This window comes from Hyperolius riggenbachi, chromosome 3, assembly GCF_040937935.1.
Source record: "Hyperolius riggenbachi isolate aHypRig1 chromosome 3, aHypRig1.pri, whole genome shotgun sequence".
Classification (NCBI taxonomy): Eukaryota; Metazoa; Chordata; class Amphibia; order Anura; family Hyperoliidae; genus Hyperolius; species Hyperolius riggenbachi.
This window is the reverse complement of record NC_090648.1, coordinates 511,568,715-511,590,178: the sequence shown is the minus strand read 5'-3', so window position 1 is coordinate 511,590,178 and position 21,464 is coordinate 511,568,715. Positions and strand designations below refer to the sequence as shown.

The 21,464-nt window shown below is 45.3% G+C and overlaps 1 protein-coding gene across 4 annotated transcripts in view; it reads right to left on the bottom strand.

Moving 5' to 3' along the window:
• GRIA1 (glutamate ionotropic receptor AMPA type subunit 1) overlaps positions 1 to 21,464 on the bottom strand; it is a 468,260-nt gene that overhangs the window by 122,972 nt on the left and 323,824 nt on the right. For 2 of the 4 annotated variants that reach the window (XM_068278380.1, XM_068278381.1), the window contains exons 3-6: positions 20,681 to 20,920; positions 16,300 to 16,487; positions 13,102 to 13,155; positions 6,958 to 7,119 (exon numbers count right to left, since the gene is read on the bottom strand). In XM_068278380.1, coding sequence (XP_068134481.1) covers positions 6,958 to 7,119; positions 13,102 to 13,155; positions 16,300 to 16,487; positions 20,681 to 20,920 — 644 coding nt within the window. The remainder of the gene's footprint in view (positions 1 to 6,957; positions 7,120 to 13,101; positions 13,156 to 16,299; positions 16,488 to 20,680; positions 20,921 to 21,464) is intronic. The other 2 variants (XM_068278382.1, XM_068278383.1) reach the window with 1 other exon arrangement.

Genomic DNA, 21,464 nt, shown 5'->3' with positions numbered 1-21,464 from the left:
CTGACAAGTCCCTCGTCGCAGCTCTGCTCCCAGTACATACATACACACACAGCCGTATTATGTTACTACATGAGAGCACCTGCTATATGGAGGAACAACAATGACAGGCTGAACATTAGATATAGTATCACTGTAACTTTGGCAAAACATTCAGAATGTCAATGATTGATACTGTTATTAGGGGATCTTGGACTCAGTATGAGACAACAAGCTCTGAATGAGGCAGCGACAGTCAGACATCAATCTTACCCACTCCACTGTGTCCAGTAATCAGACACCATAAGGTCACTAGTCTGTGTGTGATAAGAATCTAGACTAGGAATCTCTTCTGAGGGATTGCTGAATAAGGGCCAGAACTGTACAGGGGAGGGAGGACCACTAGACACCAGGGAACTGTATAGGGGAGGGTGGAGGCCTCTAGACACCAGGGAACTGTACAGGGGAGGGAGGACCACTAGACACCAGGGAACTGTATTGGGGAGGGAGGGGGCCATTAGACACCAGGGAACTGTATAGGGGAGGAAGGTGGCCAGTAGACATTGTGGTTGGCCTGCGACTTCGTCCCTGTGTACAATTTCGCCCCCCTTTGTATTTGCGTTTGACACCCCTGACTTAAAGGATTCAGGGTTAGAGAGAGAAAGGCTGTGTTTTGGAAGTGAACTCCAGAGGAGGGACAAGGCTCTTGAGAAATCTTATGTGAAAGGGATTCCACTGGAGGACAGAAGAAGGTTGTGTGAGGGTGGAGGTGGTGAATAGGGTGACATCTGGAAACTATTGAGGAGATGCAAGGCAGAAAAAGTTTGGAAGGAGTTCTCTAGCCTAGAGTTAAGCCTCATACATATGTACGAGGAACGTCCCAGGAGGGGATCAAGACCTTGGGTGACGCTTCAGGGCCCGGGCTGTGCAGACGCATCGCAGCCAGGCTGTGATATGACTCAGAGGGGGAGGGGGGGGGGGAATAGTATGAAACGCGGCCGGGAATTTGAGCAGCAGCGGGGTGAGCCCTCATTCAGGTCACCCTGCACCCAACTCACCAGCGGCGTACTAATACGTATGCTTAAAAAATGGCTCCATGTTAAAGTATAGGGCGAGTGCAAACTTTGCGTAAAGGTTGCTGTAAATGCGAACTGTGAACTACCTCTTCTAGAGGGAGGAGATTAATGGTGCAGATATGACCTGGATACGGGAGCTTCCTTCATGCTAAAAGAGGACCAGTCCTTTGTGGCCAAATCCCAAAAGATCCAAGTTCCATCAGGAAGTAGCATTGCTGATTTGTTGATGGCCGCTGCCCACATTGCACCTCTGTTTTATACACCTGATTGCATTTCTGTGTTGACTCCCTTTCTTTCATGATATTTTGCCTGCTATGTGCAACTTTGTTTTAAATGCTGGTATTTATTATTTACTATGATATACAATGTTTGCATTTATATCATTTGTAAGTTACAATTGAAATTGTAAAAAAAAAAGAAATGAATAGAAACACTTGGATACTAAACAGAGGTGAAAAAAAAGCAAAAACCAAATTAGCAAAGCAACTGTCAATGCAGATGTGTCTGGTAATGTACTACCCACTTATGTACAATGGGAGCAGTAATTTGTGGGACAATCAATACACACATAAATAGAAGGCATCAATTCTCAATGAACTCCGAGCCTCAGGTCAATCTGGTTTACAGCATTTGAGCTCTCAAACAGCCTGCTGGATCCTGGTCTGAACTGTCACTGCAACCGGCAGCTGCAGGCATGAGTATGGGTACTAACAATAACCGTACCCAGAGCTGTCATATAATACTATACAATACAATAAAATTTGTAAAGCGCTTCTCTCCCATAAGACTAAGGGCGTTTTTGCCCTCTTTTTCCAGTGCAGGATGTTTTCAAAATCGCCCACAAAACAAAAGGTTCATATCAGCATGTTGCACCCTCTTTGCGGTCCGCAAAGCGCTGCCTGTACCATTTTTGGGACGTTTTTGCTATAATGGAAGGTATAGGAAGAGCGCTAAACGCTCACAAAACCGTTTTATGTGGCGATTGCGTTCAGGTTTTTTTTAGAATAACAGTTCACTTCCTGACTCGCGTCGGAGTGAATGACAAAACCGCTCTGGAAAAGCGGTTAGAAAAGTGCTTTTACCCAAAATGCAGCGCGCAGTGGAGCACTGGGAGGGGGGGGGGGAAACGGCGCACAAAAATGCAAAACGCTTGCATTTTAGGTGTGAATGAGGCCTCAAAGCGCATAGATATGTCTCAGATCAATACAGGGTTGCAGGCTGGAATGTGTTGCAGAGGAAATCGTCAGGTGTTCATAAGTGCCATGCTAAAAACAGGTCGCTTTTCAGTTTGGACCTGCTTCCAAGGATGGAGCCATCCTGATTGGGTGTGGCAGGGAGTTCCAAAGTGTAAAGGCAGCATGACAGAAGGCTCTGTCTCCCAAGGTGGACTCTGGGAGTGACCAAGTTATTAGATCCTATTGATCTAAGATTGTGTGCGGGGTGATGCAGTTGCAACAAGTCCTTCAGGTATCCAGGGCCCAGACTGTGCAAGGATTTGAATGTTAATAAGCCAATCTTAATTAAACAGAATTCTCCATTTTATTGGCAACTAGTGGAATGAACGGGGGGGGGGGGGGGTTCTCTAGTGGCAGGGGGTGGTCTAGTCCATCCATATCCATTAGGGATGGCCTAAGAGATGCAAATAATTCTGACTTGCAAACAAATGTAATCCTTTCTGATTCTAGCATTTGTCCAGCGAGGTCCAACGTGGGCAGACATGGCTACTGCCTGCTGGTAGGGATGCAGTTCCTGGAGCTAGTCCAGCATGGAATCCGGCCCTTCAGATCAAACTGTTGGGCTAAGTCAGACACTTTGATCACCACCACTGTTCCCGCACTCCGCCATGTAATACAAATAATAGATTGGCACATTCGGGCTCGCATCTAGGGGTGCTGTCCTCGGATCTAGTTCAACACAACATCAGGCCATTTGGATACCCCTGGGCACTACACTGTGCTGCATAAAAGGGCAATTACACTGGCGCGGGCAATGGGGTGCAGAGCTACGGCGGGTGAGTTGACCCCGCCTCCTCTGATACTAGAGGAGATCTAGGAGGTGGATCCCCACCGCTCAGCACCCACCCATGTCCTCCCCACACAGCAGAAGAGTAGAAACTGCTGGGAGTGATAATAACTAAAACGGATTGGAAAGCGTTAATTAAAATTTTTAACTATTTGGAATGGAACCAATCAAAACCAGCAGGGAGAGCATTTGATTGGCACAGTTACAAGCTTACTACTCTTAAGGGGCTCATACACTCAGCAGATTTTCTGGCCGATCGATCAAAATCGATCGATCGATTGCAAATCGGTTTGCCAATCGACCGATCGACGGCCGATTTCGATCGATTTCGATCGATTTCCATCGAACTGGCAGGGTGGAAAATCTAGGTCGATCTGATGAGATTGCTTATCATTTTGCATTGGCCCTAATGGAAATCTGATGGCAAAAAAATGCCATCAGATCGTATTTCAACAGATTTCAAACTGAAATCAATTGGAATTCTATCCTAGTAAAAAATGTTCTAAAAACACATCAGATAGATAAGAAATCCATCTGATGATCTATCTGCTGCTAATCTGACGAGTCCAATCCCTAGCGAAAAAACATTAGAGCGATCAGAAATTCTGATCGGATTGGTTGTAAATAATCTCAGTTGATGAGCACAATTGATTACGAATGATTATAAAAATAGTAGTCCGATTGGATTTTCATCAAACCAAAATTTGGATTTTCTTGTTGGTTGTGATAGATAGGAAGCAAAGATTGGTTCATTGATGGTGTAGTGAACGATTTCACTTCCGATCAGAATCATCTGATCGCTCAAACAATTTTTTGCTAGAAATTGGACTGTTAGTGGCCACCTTTAGCAGCTGGACACTAGTAGTTAAAAGACTAGAACCACACTCCCCCGTGTAGGAAAGATGACGGTCCAGAATTAATAACATTGTATATTTTTTCAATATTTATTTATAGATTATTTAGTCAGTGTTTGCCCATTATAATATCTTTCCTCTCCCTGATTAACTTTCTGAAATGTATCACTGCTGGTGAGATCCAGGTGATCTGTACGGAATGTTCGTTACTGAGAGTTCTATGCACAAAGGGAGATACTGCTTGCTTGGCAAGTTGGAAAAAGCTGTTATTTTCCCACAATGCAATGAGATTCACAGGTAGCAAAACAGTCTTAGGTTTCTCCATGGACAGTCAAGGCTCAGTCTTACTACCATGAGTCATAAGGTAACCATGGTGATGGGGTCCATATCATACAGTGACAGTCCAATTCTGATCTCCGTCTCCTGCAACCACCTCTCCACAGTGACGCACAGCCTATCATTTTAACCACAATTTAAATTCCAGGTGAGCATCTCTGAGATGGGTGTACGAGATGTGTTCATTGTGACACATAAATGCAGTGTCTTTAGAGAAATAGAAGGGTTGGGTGAGACAGCAGAGTACGTGTTAGGTCACTGCATGACTTGGGCGCCAGATGGTTAACCTCTGCCCTCCATGGTGCCTAAAACCAACCCCCCACCTAATGCCTAACACTAACCTGCTTTCAAGTGCCTAAAACTAACACCACCTCCTAATTCCTAACACTAACCCTACCTCCTAGTGCCTAAAAGTAACCCCCACCTAATGCCTAAAACGAACCCGCCTTCAAGTGTCTAAAACTAGTCCCCACCTAATGCCTAACACTAACCTACTTTCATTTGCCTAAAACTAACCCCGCCTCCTAATGCCTAACACTAACCTGCCCTCAAGTGCCTAAAACTAACACCTCCTCCTAATTCCTAACACCAACCGCACCTCCTAGTGCCTAAAACTAACCCCCACCTAATGCCAAACACTAACCCCACCTCCTAGTGCCTAAAACCAATCCCGCCTCCGAATTCCTAACACTAACCCCACCTCCTAGTGCTTAAAACTAACCCCCACCTAATGCCTAACATTAATCTGCCTTCACGTACCTAAAACTAACACCACCTCTTAAATCCTAACACTTACTCCACCTCCTACTGCCTAAAATGAACCCCCTGCCTAATTTCTAACCCTAACCCCCAGGCAAGTGCCTAAAATCAAGCCCCCTCCCAATTCTGAACACTAACCCTGCTGCCCAAAGAACCAATCGTTGAAAGTGTTTGCCTGCAATCAGCTCCAACCATTATTTGCTATGTAATAGCCATTTGGCTACTATCTGCATTGTGCGTTCAACTCAACACTTGATTACCAATAGTTAACACAGGCTTCTACTGGACGCCTGCTGTGCTGAATGCCAATCCCCGTGCCCAAATGACCTGATTTGAGACAGTGCACCTTCTGAATACATTTATTTTACAGGATGAAATTGGTTTACTTCTTCTGCAGAAAGTGATGGGACATCATTGGCTTGTCCAGGACAGGAACAAGTATCTCCAACAATTTCCAATGTCTATGTCCAACAGTGCATGAAGGAAAAACACCAGTAACCCCGGCTTCTCCACAGGCTTTGTACCTGTTAGCCATGCAGATCTGCACTCAAGCGTACCTACGAAAATGTAGCTATGTGGGCCACCTCCTGCACAATTCTAGGAAAAGACCACACCGGTCATGGTCTAGGGCACCAGGAAAGCAAGGGGTGGGCTGTGCACAGCAGGGTGGTTGTAGCAGTTAGTTCTGATGCATAGAGTTTGCATATAGCGGACGGTGGGTGGCGACCAACAGATCGGGCACTCAGGGGATGAAGGGACAGCAAAGAGGCACTTACAGTGATCTCTGAGACGCCTGTCACTCACTGAATGTGCCGCTCGCCAAGGAGTTTACAATCTGATCCCTGCCATTATGTAACTAACAGTCCTCAGAGGAGCTTACAATGTAATACCTGCCATCATGTCACTAACTATCCCCAGAGGATCTTATAATGTAATCCCTGCCATCATGTCACTAACTGTCCTCAGAGGAGTATATAATGTAACCCCTGCCATGTCACTTATTGTCCTCAGAGGAGGTTATAATCTAATCCCTGCCATCATGTCACTAACAGTCCTCAGAGGAGCTTACAATGTAATCCCTGACATCATGTCATTAACTGTCCTCAGAGGATTATATAATGTAACCCCTGCCATCATGTCACTAATTGTCCTCAGAGGAGTTTACAATCTAATCCCTGCCATGTCACTAACAGTCCTCAGAGGAGCTTATAATGTAACCCCTGCCATCGTGTCACTAACTGTCCTCATAGGAGTATATAATGTAACCCTTGCCATCACTTCACTAACTGTCCTCAATGTAGGTCACAGTTAGTGACATAATGGCAGGGATTAGATTGTAGGCTCCTCCGAGGACAGTCAGTGACATGACTGTCCTCGGAGGAGCCTACAATCTAATACCTGCCATTATGTCACTAACTGTTCTCAGAGGAGTTTATAATGTAATCCCTGCCATCATGTCACTAACTGTCCTCAGAGGAGTATATAATGTAACCCCTGCCATCACTTCACTAACTGTCCTCAGAGGAGGTTATAATCTAATTCCTGCCATCATGTCACTAATTGTCCTCAGAGGAGTTTATAATGTAATCTCTGCCATCACGTCACTAACTGTCCTCAGAGGAGTATATAATGTAACCCCTGCCATCACTTCACTAACTGTCCTCAGATGAGGTTATGATCTAATCCCTGCCATCATGTCACTAATTTTCCTCAGAGGATCTTATAATGTAATTCCTGCCGTCGTGTCACTGACTGTCCTCAGAGGATCCTACAATCTAATCCCTGCCATCATGTCACTAACTGTTCTCATAGAACCTTATGATCTAATACCTGCCTTGTTGGGGGGGGGGGGGGGGGGTTAGGATGCTGCCAGTCTGGGGGCAGCTGGTGATAGTGGGCCTCGGGAGGTACATCTTCGCCTGTAAGAGTCTCACCTTTGGTTTCTTCCAGTCCACGCGAGGTTGTTCCCGACCATCGTAGGATTTCCACTGCTGTAATATCTGAGCTACTCTGGTCTCGGTGTGGTTAACGAGTTGAAATCCCGTCACATTGGCTCCCGCTTCTTTAAATTTCTGCAAATCAATGTCCATAAAACCCTGAAAAACAGGACCAAGCATTCTGGTTTATTCACATTACAAAGCAAGCTGCCTTCATAAGAATTAAAGTGAACCCGAGGTGTAAAAACCTGATGAGAAACAATGGTATTGATCCTCCTACTCCTATTGTCCAGCACTGCATGTTGGTGCTTTATAAATACAATAATAATACTACTCATAAAAATCCTGAACTACTGACCTTTTTCTATCTCTCCCCTGCCCTCAGAAGCTGTATTCTGACAGGAAAACTGTTACCTCTGTAATTTGATTATCAGTGATGTTTACTATATTCCCAACAAGGTACCGACAAGACAGAAGCTGTCATTTGCACGCCTGAAAATGAACTCTTTCAGGCAGCAAAATGAAAAAAGTAAAACAGCCTTGTTATTAATATGTTTAGCACTGTACATACACATGTTTATGTCATCATGTCACATGTCACCTCGGATACACTTTAAGAGTTTTATCAACTTTTTTCCACTGTACTACATCACAAGCAGACAGGACAGGACATCCTGACTGGACAGAAGAGAAGCAGCACACTGCTGAGTCATCACTGTGCGCTTTCCGACTTCCTGTGAGAAAGCTCAGAATAGAAGTCTAACAGTGCAGTGCTTTTCTCTTCCTCTCAAATTTAGTGCTGCCAGGAAGGGGATTGATTCCAAGTACACCTAAATAAGTAGTTGCTTATTAAAAGAAAACTAATATCAATTTGAAGGCACTGAAAAAAAAAAAATTAAATCAAATAATTCAAAAAAGGGGAGTGGCAATAGTCTATTTCCTCCCTTGGAACTGATATTCGTAAACAGCAAACTTTATTGCACATTACAAATAACAGGTGTCACAGGACCACCGGAACTCAGGTTAATCAGTGCCACAACAAAAAGTACACATTTGTGAGCACCTCTGCTCCAACTATCCTACCCTCCCCCCCCCCCCCCGCATGCCCCCTTTCATATCATAACATGTGACCCCCATCATCCAACAGGGTCGGCTCTAGGCTTATGGTCGCCTCTTTACTCCCCGGTATCAATATGGCCACAACCATAATTGCTACATTTGGAGAGGTGTCAACAAGGCCTATGATGAAAGGTACACAATTTCTACTGTGAAACATGGTGGTGGATCACTGATGTTTTGGGGATATGTGAGCTACAAAGGCACAGACAATTTGGTTAGAATTGACCATATCAATGCAGTAAGTTTTCAAAAAATGTTGGAGAAAAATTTGCACTCATCACATCAGCCAAGAAACTGAGCGTGGGGGCGTACTTGGACATTCCGACATGACAATGGTCTAAATCACAAGTCCCCCTGTCGTTGGCTACAGTAACAAGTAAAGGTTCTGGAGTGGCCATTTCAGTCTCTTGACCTCAATACCTTTGAGACACTCTTGGGAGAGCTCGCCTCAAACACGCAGTTCATGCAAGAAAGCCCAAGACTTTATGGGAACTGGAGGCTTTTTGCCAGGAAAAATAGGCAAGTTTAACAACTGAGAAGATAAAGAGCCTCATCCACAACTACCACAAAATACTTTAAGCTGTGAAAGGATGTTAAAGGGGGCAATACACTTGTGATCAGGGTCTTTTGGGTAGTTTGGTTAGTGATTATGATTTAAATAGAGTAAACACAGTTAGACAATAAATGGCTCCAGACAACCACTCACCATGGGTGAAAGAAACGTTTGTGTGTCGTCATTCATATTCTATGAAAAAATGGGGGGTTCTTAAAGGTTAGATTTTGGGGGAGGGTGGTCTTAAGGGTTAGGTGTTGGGGGGTCTTAAAGGGAACCTGAACTGAGTAAAATTATTTAAAATAAACACATGATGTAGCTGCAAATGAATATTACATACTAACCTCACCGTCAGTTCCTCTCAGAAGCTCACCATTTTCTTCTTACAGCGATCCCTTCCAGTTCTGAAAATATTTTGTCAGAACTGAAATATACCAGTTGCTGTCAGTTATATATCAGCAGCTGTCAGTTACAACTGAATGTGCAAGGTAATGTCCATGTTTCCCTATGGCTCAAGTGGGCGTTATTACAGTTTGACAGTGTGCTGACCATGAAGCTGTTATGGGGTAATGGCCATTTTTAAAATGGAGGACAGAGAATTCCATTGATCACAGTGGACAAACAGGAGGCAGGAGAGGAGAAAGAGGTTGAGGAATAGGCTGCACAGGAGGTAAGTAGGATCCTGTGTATGGTTATTTTGACTTTTTATTTTCAGTTCAGGTTCTCTTTAAGGGTTAGGTGTGGGGGGAGGGGGGGTCTTAAGGGTTAGGTGTGGGGGGGTCTTAAGGGTTAGGTGTTGGGGGAGAGGGGTCTTAAAGGTTAGGTGTGCTGGTGGGGTCTTCTGGGTTGGGTGTGGAGGGATTGCTGTCTTAAGGGTTATGTGTGTTGGGAGGGGTTTTTTAAGGGTTATGTGTTAGGGAGGGCGGTCCTACGGGTTAGGTGTGTTGGGAGTGGTCTTAAAGGTTGGGTGTGTGGGGAGGGATCTTAGGTTTGGGGGTCTTAAGGGTTGGGTGTGCTGGGGAGGGGGTATTGAGGGTTAGGAAAAATCTTAAGAGTTAGCTGTATGGGGTCCTAAGGGTTTGGTGTGCTGGGGGTGGTCTTAAGGATTAGGTGTGCTGGGGGTGGTCTTAAAGGTTAGGCGTGTGTGTGTATGGGGGGGGGGGGGTCTTAAGGGTTGGGTGTGAGGGTCTTAAAGGTTAGGTGTGTGTTGGAGGGGTCTTAAAAGAAATGTAAAGGCAAGGAAAACAATGAGTTTCACTTACCAGGAGCTTCTACCAGCCCCCCGCAGCCGCCCTGTCCCTGGCTGGTCCAAGCCGTCCTGTCCCTGGCCGGTCCTGAACAATCTTCCGTTCCCTCACCGCGGGCCTGGGCAGGATGCTATTGCGGACAGGAATGTGAGAAAGGATATGCGTGGACAGAGCTGCACAGGTGCAGTGGATCGCCGACTCTGAGTCGGCAAAAACAAAATGAACCCACAGTGGGGAAACGGAGGATCATTCAGGACCGGTGATGGCACAGGGCAGCTGCGGGGGGCTGGTAAAAGCCCCAGGTAAGTGAAACTCATTTTTTTAACTTCCCTTTAAGTTTCCTTTAAAGAGAAACTCCGACCAAGAATTGAACTTTATCCCAATCAGTAGCTGATACCCCTTTTACATGATATTTTCCTTTTCTCAAACAGACCATTAGGGGGCGCTGTATGGCTGATATTGTGGTGAAATCCCTCCCACAAAGAAATTCTGAGTATGTACTCCTGGCAGTTTCCTGTCTGTGAACCTTGCTGCATTGTGGGAAATAGCTGTTACAGCTGTTTCCAACTGCCAAAACAGCAAGCAGCAGCTACATCACCTGCCAGCAGTAAAAATATCACCATGTAATAAATGTCAGAATGTAAATCAAGGAGAGGAAAGATTTTACAATGGGCAAACCCTGACTAAATCATTTATACATAATTATTGTAAAAATGAAGCCTTTTTTTATTACATTATTTTCACTGGAGTTCTTCTTTAAGGGTTAGGTGTCAGGGTTAAAGAGAACCTGTACTGAGTAAAAATATTTAAAATAAACACATGAGGTAACTTCAAATGAACATTACATAGTTACCTTGCCATCAGTTGCTCTCAGAAGCTCACCATTTTCTTCTGACAATTATCCCTTCCAGTTCTGACAATATTTTGTCAGATCTGAAATATTTCCGTTGCTGTCAGTAAAATATCAGTTGCTGTCAGTTATAGCTGAGAGGAAAACTGATGTACCCGGTAATGTCCATGTTTCCCTATGGCTCAAGTGGGCGATGTTACAGTTTAACTGTGTGCTGACCAGAAAGCTGTTATGGGTAATGGCCATTTTCAAAATGGAGGACGGAAAATCCCCTTGATCACAGTGAACAAACAGGACGTGGGACAGGAGAAAGACACTGAGCAGTAGACTACATGGAAGGTAAGTATGACTTGTGTATGCTTATTTTGACTTTTAACATTCAGTTCAGGTTTTCTTTAAGTTAAGGGTTAGGCATAAGTGGGGGCTGAGGTTAGTGTTAGGCATTGAGAGGGAGGGTAAAACTGTATCAATTCTACACTCTGCGTTTGACGTCACTTCCACCCTGTGTGAATGGTGTGCGCATTCCTGATGCGGTGTGACAATGCGTGCTCCCACGGGACAGAAGCGTTGAGTGCAGAGCAGAGCGGCGCTGCGAGCGGGAGGCACGCACTCTCTTATGCCCATATAGCCTGTCTGGCTCGCTGTCATTTAAGCCCCATACACACGGGGTGCGGCCGTCGCCGCAGCCACGTGGCACGCGCGTGTTGCGGCGACAGGTCGCCTGTGTGTATAGCGCGCGCGCCCCGAACCGTCGCCCGTCGGAGCTGTCACCAGGTGATTGACATGTTCAATCGCCGGCTACAGCTGTCGCCGCGACTTCGCCGGAACTGTCGCTAGTCCCGGGTGAGTACACGGGCTAGCGACAGGAGACCGACGCGAGTGAATGGAGCATCCGGCCGCGAGATGCTCCATTCACAAACAGCTTCCGCTGCGTCTTTGCCTTTCTGTTCGCGTGCGCGCATGCTACGGGGGACAATTGTCCCCCGTGAGTATGTAGCTTGGAAGTGGACTTGTATTGTTTAGGATTGGAGCACTGGACAATAGTGTGTTTCTCTGTGGTTACATCCTCAATTCACTAAGCTTAAAGAGAAACTCCAACCTAGAATTGAACTTTATCCCAATCAGTACCTGATAACCCCTTTTACATGAGAAATATAATGATTTTCACAAACAGACCATCAGGGGGAGCTGTATGACTGATTTTGTGCTGAAACCCCTCCCACAAGAAGCTCTGAGTACCGCGGTACTCTGGACAAACTGCCACAATGTAACAATGTTCACAGACAGGACATAGCTGTTTACAGCTGTCTCTAACAACCAAAACAGCTAGGAGCAGCTACATAACCTGCCCACAGTAAAAATGTCACCATGTAATAAATGTCAGAATGTAAATCGGGGAGAGGAAAGATTTTACAATGAGCAAACACTGACTAAATCATTTATACATAATTATGGTAAAAAATGAAGCACTTTTTTTACTACATTATTTTCACTGGAGTTCCTCTTTAACTCCTGTCTTTAATAACTCTTCTGAGCTGTTTTACAGTTATCACCATGGTGATATAATTGTGATAACTGTAAAACAGCTCAGAAGAGTTATTAAAGACAGGAGTTAAGCTTAGTGAATTGAGGCCATGTGATTACAGATAGTCTACTATAGTCGATAATAGAATATCGGTCAAATTACCAATATTCTATTTCAGTTATTTTCCGCCCATTTCTACATGGGGTGCTTTCACAGGTACGCCACAATTGTCCCTGATGCACGGTTAGAAAAAAAGATACAGATTTCTGGTGGGAAAGGGGGTATCGGCTACTGATTGGGATAAAGTTTAATTTCACATTTCAGTTCCTCCTTAATAAATCTCTCGATCTTAAAGAGTCAAACGGATTATAGAAGGCGGTGCGGAGAGAGCTGCCAATCTGCAAGCCGATAGTTAATTCTCTATTAAATATGCCCTGAAGGTAAAAGAACGCTGAACTCACCGCCGGAGTCAGGCGAGAGGGCCGTACCTGCATATTTATGAGTTCTTTACTTACAGACGGAATACAGAAACGCAATTACAGCCTTCGAAAAAAAAAAAAAAAAGTCTATGAACTTGAAACTCCCACTGCAGGCTTTAAATTCCCCCTCTCAATTTATATTATTTTTTTGTTCCTCTGTTACAAAGGCGGCAATTATTCAGCAGCTGCTAGCATGTACAGAACGCTGCGGCGTAGCATTGTCTGCTCGTTCCCGTGACAACGCACGCCAGGCAATGCACTCGCCGCACTCCCATCAACAATCGGCACAATGAGTCAGTACAGAACACTCCAGCAGCGAATCCGCCCCTGCAAACGCTTTTTCAACTAATCACGGAACTTCAACTTACCAGGTTCGCAAGGATGTAGTGATATCCAACTATGTTCTTTTCTAGCTTGATGATCTGGAAGGAAGAGAAATTAGAGTTAATTTCCGGCAAAGCGTCAAGGAATGCTCTCCGCACGACGGGCGAGGTTCTCAGAGGAAGCTAAATGAGACAGCTGAGGGTTTACGTGACATGATAAAATCCTGGACGGCCTTATGTGACTGTATGGTGGGATACTGGATCTTCAGTTTATTTGACCTAAACCTGTCGGCTGTCGGGCGGGGCTGGTTCAAGCCCCAGTGGGACCCCAAGGCAAACGTAACCTCTTGACCCATTTTGACACCCCTCAGAAGGGTCGTAACTACTACAAATCAGGGGGCCCCCTAGCAAAACTTTGAAGGGGCCCCTTAATCTTCACACCTCTTCCTTTGCCTCTTCTTGGTGACCCTCACAGCCTGGGGCCCATCTCACAAGGGTCATAAAACCAGTGTGGCCATCAGGATCTTCACACCCAGGGGCGTAACAATAGACCCTGCAAGGGATGCAGCCACAGGGGGCCCAGAAGCCACAGGGGCCCCGTCCTGAGAGACTGACAACTAAGGGCAAGGAGAGAAAAAGCTTTCTGCTCTCTGCACAATTGTACTAATGACTGCTCAGCCACTGATAAGGAATCATACAAAGTTTTGTAGACAGTCTCTATTCAGTGTTCAGCAGGGTCTTGTGTACAGCTCTGCTCTACCCCCAGCCTCTCTACCCCTCCCCATGTGCTGTGTCCGTAGTGATGCTTGAGGAGTCTGGGCACAAAGAGAAAAAGCTTTCTATTCTCTGCACAATTGTTCTAATGACTGCATCTGCTTAGCCACTGATAAGGAATCATGCCAAGTTTTGTAGACAGGCCCTATTCGTGTGCAGCAGGGTCTTCTGTACAGCGCCGAGCACGTAACCTCTCTACCCCTACCCAAGTGCCCTGTACTGTAGTGATGGGCCCCATTGGCATTAGGGGGCCCCATCCAAAGTTTTGCAGGGTGGCCCAGTGATTTCTAGTTATGCCTCTGGTTGGTGGTTAGAATTAGGTGCTGGGTGAATAGAATTAGGTGCTGTGTGGATAGAATTAGGTGCTGTGTGGATAGAATTAGGTGCTGGGTGGATAGAATTAGGTGCTGGGTGGAGGTAATTAGGTGCTGGGTGGAGAAAATTAGGTGCTGGGTGGAGAAAATTATATGTTGGTGGTTAGAATTCGGTGCTGTGTAAATAGACGGCGGTTTCGCCGCTGGGAGATTGATGACAGAGCTCCGCGTGCGATCTCCTGCAAAACCCCGCCCCATTACTACATGCCAATTGGCGTTGAGCAGTCCTGGGGCCGCTGCCGTGTCCACACCAATTGGCGTGAAACAGTCGGCAAGCAGTTGAGGGCTAGGTGGTGACGGTGAAGATGTGGTGGTGAGGAGGGCTGGGGGAAGGGAGGGAGGCGTTGCTATGTAGCTGGTGGTTCTTGAGGAGGAGATGAAATTCCATAAATGCAGTGGTTGTTTTACTTTTAATTTTGCAATAACTTTTTTATTCCAATTAACTTAAATACAGCTCTACGAAATGCATATAAAATGGAGCCTAAACATTCCAGTTCCAGTTTAAGTAGTATTTATGTGATTGTGAAGGACTCCTTTATAGCAGCAGTCAGGCCCGGTTATTTATATTTTGGTCATGCATCATGGGCCAGGACCACCTGGGAAGCCTCCACTGTGATCTAAGAAAGAGGCTCTTTTGAACTTGACCTATTTTCAGAAATCCTGGCCATCTTCCATACCGCTCTGCTGGAAATACACCTACACAACTTCTTCTTATGACGGAACTCTGCTGCCTGTCTGACGCAGCCCCTCTCTGCCAATCTCTCCAACGGCTGCCAATTACCAAAATGATTCAGTTTAAACTCCTCATCTATCATACAAAGCTCTACACAAGAGGTCACCTCCATACATTTCCTCATTAATCCCAAGATACCATCCTAACCAGAACCTTCGCTCCTCCCAGGAGACCCTCTTATCCTCAAGCCTGGTCAACTCCTCTCACTTCCGCATCCAGAACTTCTCACGAGCATCACCTCTCCTTTGGAATTCTCTCCCACAACCTGTCCATGATGCTCCAAGCCTGGAAATCTTCAAACGTACTCTTACAACACACCTTGTTTTCAGACAAGCCTATACTTTGCTGTAGAGTAAGCTGCATTGGAGGATTAATGCCAGTAACCCCTCTGTCTATTTCTCTAATGTCTCCACCCCACTGCTATCTAGATTGTGAGCTCACAAGGACAGGAACCTCCTTCTAGTATTTCTTATTCTGCTGTAAGTTATCATACGATAATGTACCAGTATTGGTGATGTCCCAAACCACATATCAACTATGTAGGTATTTATATTGCTGGATGTCTTGATTTGATTTGAGTTTCTAATGTTCCCCAATACTTGTTTTGTACTATGTACTGGGCTTCAGAAGATGTTGGCGCCATATATATATAAAAATAAATAATAATAATAATAATAATAATCATATGAAGTAGTCAGAGGCGCCAAAAGTATAAAAAAAGATAAAATTTTTACAAATATGGAAACGGTGGGAGGTGGACCCTAAACCATTCCAAAGGATATGATAAACGAATGTGTGTAGTTATAACACAATTACTTTTATTATTGATACACTCCACGAGATATTGCAACGCGTTTCACGGGCGTGACCCCGCTTCATCAGGCAGTGAGAGGAGGAGTATACAGCAAATGTCATCTAGGTCTGGGAAGAGCGCCTCTTTTTTTATACTTTTGGCGCCTCTGACTACTTCATCCTGCATCGATCCACCCTAGGTGGAAGGGCGGAAATCCTCGTATTTCTTCCTATCTACAGAGAGCGACTTCTTAATCCTGAGTGGGGACAGGCTTGTTCTCCCCACCTGGTTCTACAGTGGTTGCCTATTGGTAACCCTGGTTTGTGAGTATCCATTTACTTATTTCAATTTTCTCACTCTTCCAATACATACTACACCATATTGGGCTCTCAGTGTCCCCCTGTCTCTGTTCTAATAATAATCATATGACTGACCCCACAATCACCACCTGAGAACTGAGATTGATGAATCATGATATCTTGACGTTGCACCCTAAAATGGTCTCAGGTCAAACATCAAAGGTTGATGGAAACAAGATTTAAAGTTGGATTTGCGGAACACAGCAACACTACCTGGGTGAGGATGGCATTCAGTCTCTCCGACTCACAGTCTATTACCACCTGGCGGTCTTTACTCTTGTCTAAGTCCTGAAAGAGAAGGCGGTAGTCCTCCTCCGTGGTGGTGAGAATGTTGACAGCCGTAACTTGCCAGTTCTTCTCTGCTGCCATGTCCAGGACCTTCTGGAGCACAGACAACCCTGTAACAGAATGGATTAGGCAGCCAGTCAGTCTCGTCTATGTCCTGGATCGCTTAGATAGTCTGAGATTTGAGGTTATGGTTGTGAAGAGATAAAGACTCTTGATTGACTAAGGTTGGAGAGCAATGGAGAGCCCATGCCTTGTGATTGTTGGTTTGCGAATTTCAAACAACTACGATGAATCCCCATGGCTGCTACATGAAAGGACAAAGTCTATGTAATGGCCAATAAAATATAGAACAAGGTATTACCGCTTTTGGCACATGGTTACATGAGTCCACAGGAGGACACAGGTACTGTGGTAACGCCAAGACCACCAGACGTTACTACAAATTATGGGGCCCACCGGCAAACCTTTAATGGGGCCCCTAATCATAATCCATCCCTTGTCTTCCCTTCGTGACCCTCATTGCCGGGGTCCTATCTTACAAGGCCAGGGACATATTTACAACTCTGAAGCCTGTAGGCACCATAAGCCATGCCCCTTAACACAGGACACACCCCCAAGTAAATATATTCTGAACTCTAATCCCTGTATCATGTAATTAACGGCCCTTGCCTTAGAATGTTTCACTCTACTCCAGGCCTGGGCAAACTTGTCCCTCCAGCTGTTGAGGAACTACAAGTCCAACAAGGCATTGCAGGAGTCTGACAGCCACAGTCATGACTCATAAAGGCAAATGCATTGTGGGACTTGTAGTTCCTTAAAGAGGAACTCCAGTGAAAATAATGTAATAAAAAAGTGCTTCATTTTTACAATAATATTAATTATGTATAAATGATTTAGTCAGTGTTTGCCCATTGTAAAATGTTTTAATTCCCTGATTTATATTTTGACATTTATCACATTTGTACTGCTGGCAGGTGATGTAGCTGCTGCTTGCTGTTTTGACAGTAAGAAACAGCTGTAAACCGCTATTTCCCACAATGCAACAGGGTTCACAGCCAGGAAACTGCCAAGAGTACGTACTCAGAATTTCTTAGTGGGAGGGGTTTCACCACAATAACAACCATACAGCGCCCCCTGATGGTCTGTTTGTGAAAAGGAATTGATTTCTCATGTAAAAGGGGGTATCAGCTACTGATTAGGATAAAGTTCAATTCTTGGTCGGAGTTTCTCTTTAACAGCTGGAGGGCCAAGTTTGCTCAGGCCTGTTCTAGTCCCTGCCTCACGTCACTTAGAATGTCATGAGTCATTCAGGGAGGGAAGCCGCCTCTCCCACATAAGCCGCCGGTAGACATGAGCCTACAGTGGCTTATGGTAAATCTGGCCCTGTGCAAGGGTAAAAAACAAGTGGCCATCAAGACCATCACTCCCATACCAAGTGTAGCCAGCTGATATAGAAGATGGAGCCAGATGTATCAGAAGGAGAGAAAGTTACCCCAAAAGCTCTGGGCCCTCCTGTAGTCACTAGACTGTTCTCCTATAGCTATGCCTCTGATGTAGACAGAGGAAGACCTCACAGATGCAATATGACAAAGCCCACAGCGGACACACCTTACAGTTGTAAATCATGGGTCACATTTTCCCTGTCTTTCAATACGACTGTAAAATAAACATCTTTACCACCTCAGCGTCACTGGCTGCTATCTGGCACAAACAGGACTCTCTTGCGCCCCCATGAGTCCCAACGGGACTTGCATGCCATGTGCATGTCTACTATTCAGTCTTATGCTGCACTGCAATAAAAATGCATTCTCAGTGCAATAAAAAAAAGGGGGTGAGCTCAGCAATAAAGTGAACCAGAGATGAAGCACCCTCATGTACTTTACCATATAGATCAGTGGGAACATTAGAGAAAACACTTACCTTGCTTTCTGTTTTATTCTGCACTGCACAGCTTGTTTCTTATCAGACCTGATAAAATCCCCGACTGAGCATTCAGTCTAGGTTTGCTATAATGACTCAGCGATTCCTGAGCAGAGCCAGCAGGGGGCAGGCTTGGGTTTGAAAAGACATCACAGAAGACAGACGGAGGTATAAATATTCCTGAACAAAGCCAGACTGAATGCTCAGTCGGGGATTTTATCAGGGCTGATTAGAAGCAGGCTGAGCAGTGCAGAATGAAACAGAGAGCAGGGTAGGTGTTTTCTCTAATGTCCCCACTGATATATATGGTAAAATACATGAGGGTGCGTCTCTGGTTCCATTTAAAGAAAACCTGAGATAAACAAATGGTATAGATTTATACTTACCTAGGCTTCCACCAGGCCCCTGTAGTCTATAGGCTCTCTTGCTGTCCTCCCGGGTCGCTCTGTTCTCCCGCAGTGGAGTCTATGATCCAGTGTTCCACTGCGCATGTGCAGTCCTGGCCGTGCGCATCCCCTGATCACCTGCACAAGTGCATTTACAGTCTTAGAAAACTGTGCATGCTCAGAGCACACCTGGCCACGAGAGCCCAATCGGGGGCACGTGCCGTCATTGCTGCACATGTGCAATGGAGTGCAATTGAGCGTAATTGAGCAGTTAAGCAGACGGTCTACAGGGGGCTGTAGGAAGCCCCAGGTAAGTATAAATCTAAAATCTATACATACATTATAAATTACAGTTTTCTTCAAACCTAATAAGTTGCCAAGATATATTAAATCACACATAATAAAGTGTGATTTTCTCACCCCCAGGGTCCATATTCCACATATGGGGCTGGATTCACAAAGCCGTGCTAACTCATAGCACGGTCACGCTAGCGTTTTGCACAACGGTTTTCATGCGCAAACGCTAACGGAAATTTGCGTTAAAGCACAAAAATTCAAGTTTGCGCGCAAAAACCATTACGCGCAACATGCTAGCGCGACCATGCTATGAGTTAGCACGGCTTTGTGAATCCAGCCCATGGTCTTGAAATCCTAGCCCCCAGTGTGAAATTGGGCCCAGGCATTGTGTTTTCCTTTTCATGCCGTAGGTGCAAATGATGCAGGGTGTGTGGGGGGGGGGGGGGGGGGCTTATGTCATAATGTCACATCCCATGTCCTGCTCCCAGCCCACAACCACTGTGAAAAAAGATGTGATCTAATCCAGGCAGGTAGACAAGACATCTGACATAAGATTTATAGCAAACAGACATGATAAGACAGGCTGCAGCTGCTCTGCTGTCTCTCCTCTCTCCTACACACTGGGAAAAGAGATGTAATTTGATCTAGGCAAGCAGAAGAGAGGGAGGGGCAGGAGAGGACACCAAGATGGAGGACAGGACACAATGCTGAGTGTTTACTTGAAAGTCATCAGCATGAGGAGAAAGATGGAGGTTCTACTACAGATATAAATGTGAGTCTGTTCTATCCACTAAGATGTACCAGATGTAAACTTTATATTCATTTCACGTAAAAGGGAAAGAGGCACCCTGGTGTAATAAAAGCATCTAAAATCAGCTTAAAATCGAAAAGTGATATGAGGTAGCTTACCTCAATGACGAAACCTCTGTAGTTAATACAAGGGATTTTTATTAGCACAGGCAACGCGTTTCGCGGGTCTCGGCCCGCTTCATCAGGCCAGTAAAAGTGCCAAATAGAAAATATCATCTAGCATAGGGAGCCTCCTTATATTTTATTATTTATATTATATATATGTTTATATTCATTTAACTGTACACAGTGCATAGACTACATTTATGTTATTATTGCCATTCAAACTTTTTTTTGGCCAGAGGTATTATTTAAAGGGATACTGTAGGGGGGGTCGGGGGAAAATGAGCTGAACTTACCCAGAGCTTCTAATGGTCCCCCGCAGACATCCTGTGCCCGCGCAGCCGCTCACCGATGCTCTGGCCCCGCCTCCAGTTCGCTTCTGGAATTTCTGACTTTAAAGTCAGAAAACCACTGCGCCTGCACGCCCGTGTCCTCGCTTCCGCTGATGTCACCAGGAGTGTTCTGCGCAGACACAGACCATACTGGGCCTGTGCTGTGCGCTCTTGATGACATAAGCGGGATCGAGGACACGGCAACGCAGGCGCAGTGGTTTTCAGACTTTAAAGTCTGAAATTCCAGAAGTGAACCAGAGGCAGGGCCAGAGCATCGGTGAGTGGCTGCGCCAATACAGGATGTCTGCGGGGGAACATTAGAAGCCCCGTGTAACTTCAACTCATTTTCCCCCGACCCCCCCTACAGTATCCCTTTAAGTCTCAGCTTTATTATAGTCAACATATACATGTGATTTCAGGCAAAAACCCATAAACACAACATGGAGTCTACCTTACCTCGGTCTGCATCGTAAATGTACACAAACTTTCTCCACTTGTAGAACTCTATTACACTGATGAGGGCGTCCTGAAGTTCCGGTCTGAGCTGTAGGACAAACTGATTGGAGGTGGCTACGGGGAAGCTGGGGGTGATGAAACAAACGTGGAGAGCACCGCAGAACGAGGTCAGCATGTTGACCGTCTTCCGGTCGTAGAACCCGAATATGGCGTACACTCCCTTGGCAAACTGTGAACAAACTGAAAGAGGAAAACGATCATTAGAAGAACGATAACAGCAGATGCACTTTATAAACAGGAGATCAGGTTTAGTGCTTTAGAGGGGACCTGAAGGGTATTTTAATTTGCTAAATTAAACATCTTCCCAGAGCTTATTAAAAGCCTTTTCAAATTGCCTTACTTTTATTTCCGGGATAAATATGCAAAACTGGCACCAAAGAAATCTGGGCACTGGAAATAACCACCAGTAGAACATCATATAAAATAAGTGGTAATCCCGATAGAAAAATATATGTAAATTTTACACATTTTACTATCGCTAAAACCTAACCCTATTCTCAAACAAGACCTCCTTCTACCGATGCCTAACCCTAATCACCTTCCCCTTCGATGCCTATCCCTAACCTATCCCCCCACCAATGCTTAACCCTAACCGATCCCCCACCAACACCAAGCGCTAACCACCGATGCCTAACCCTAATTTACCAAACCCCTAATGATGCCTGGCCCTAACCCCAATCATTCCCCCTACCCCGCCTTAAACCCACCGATAATCATGCCACCT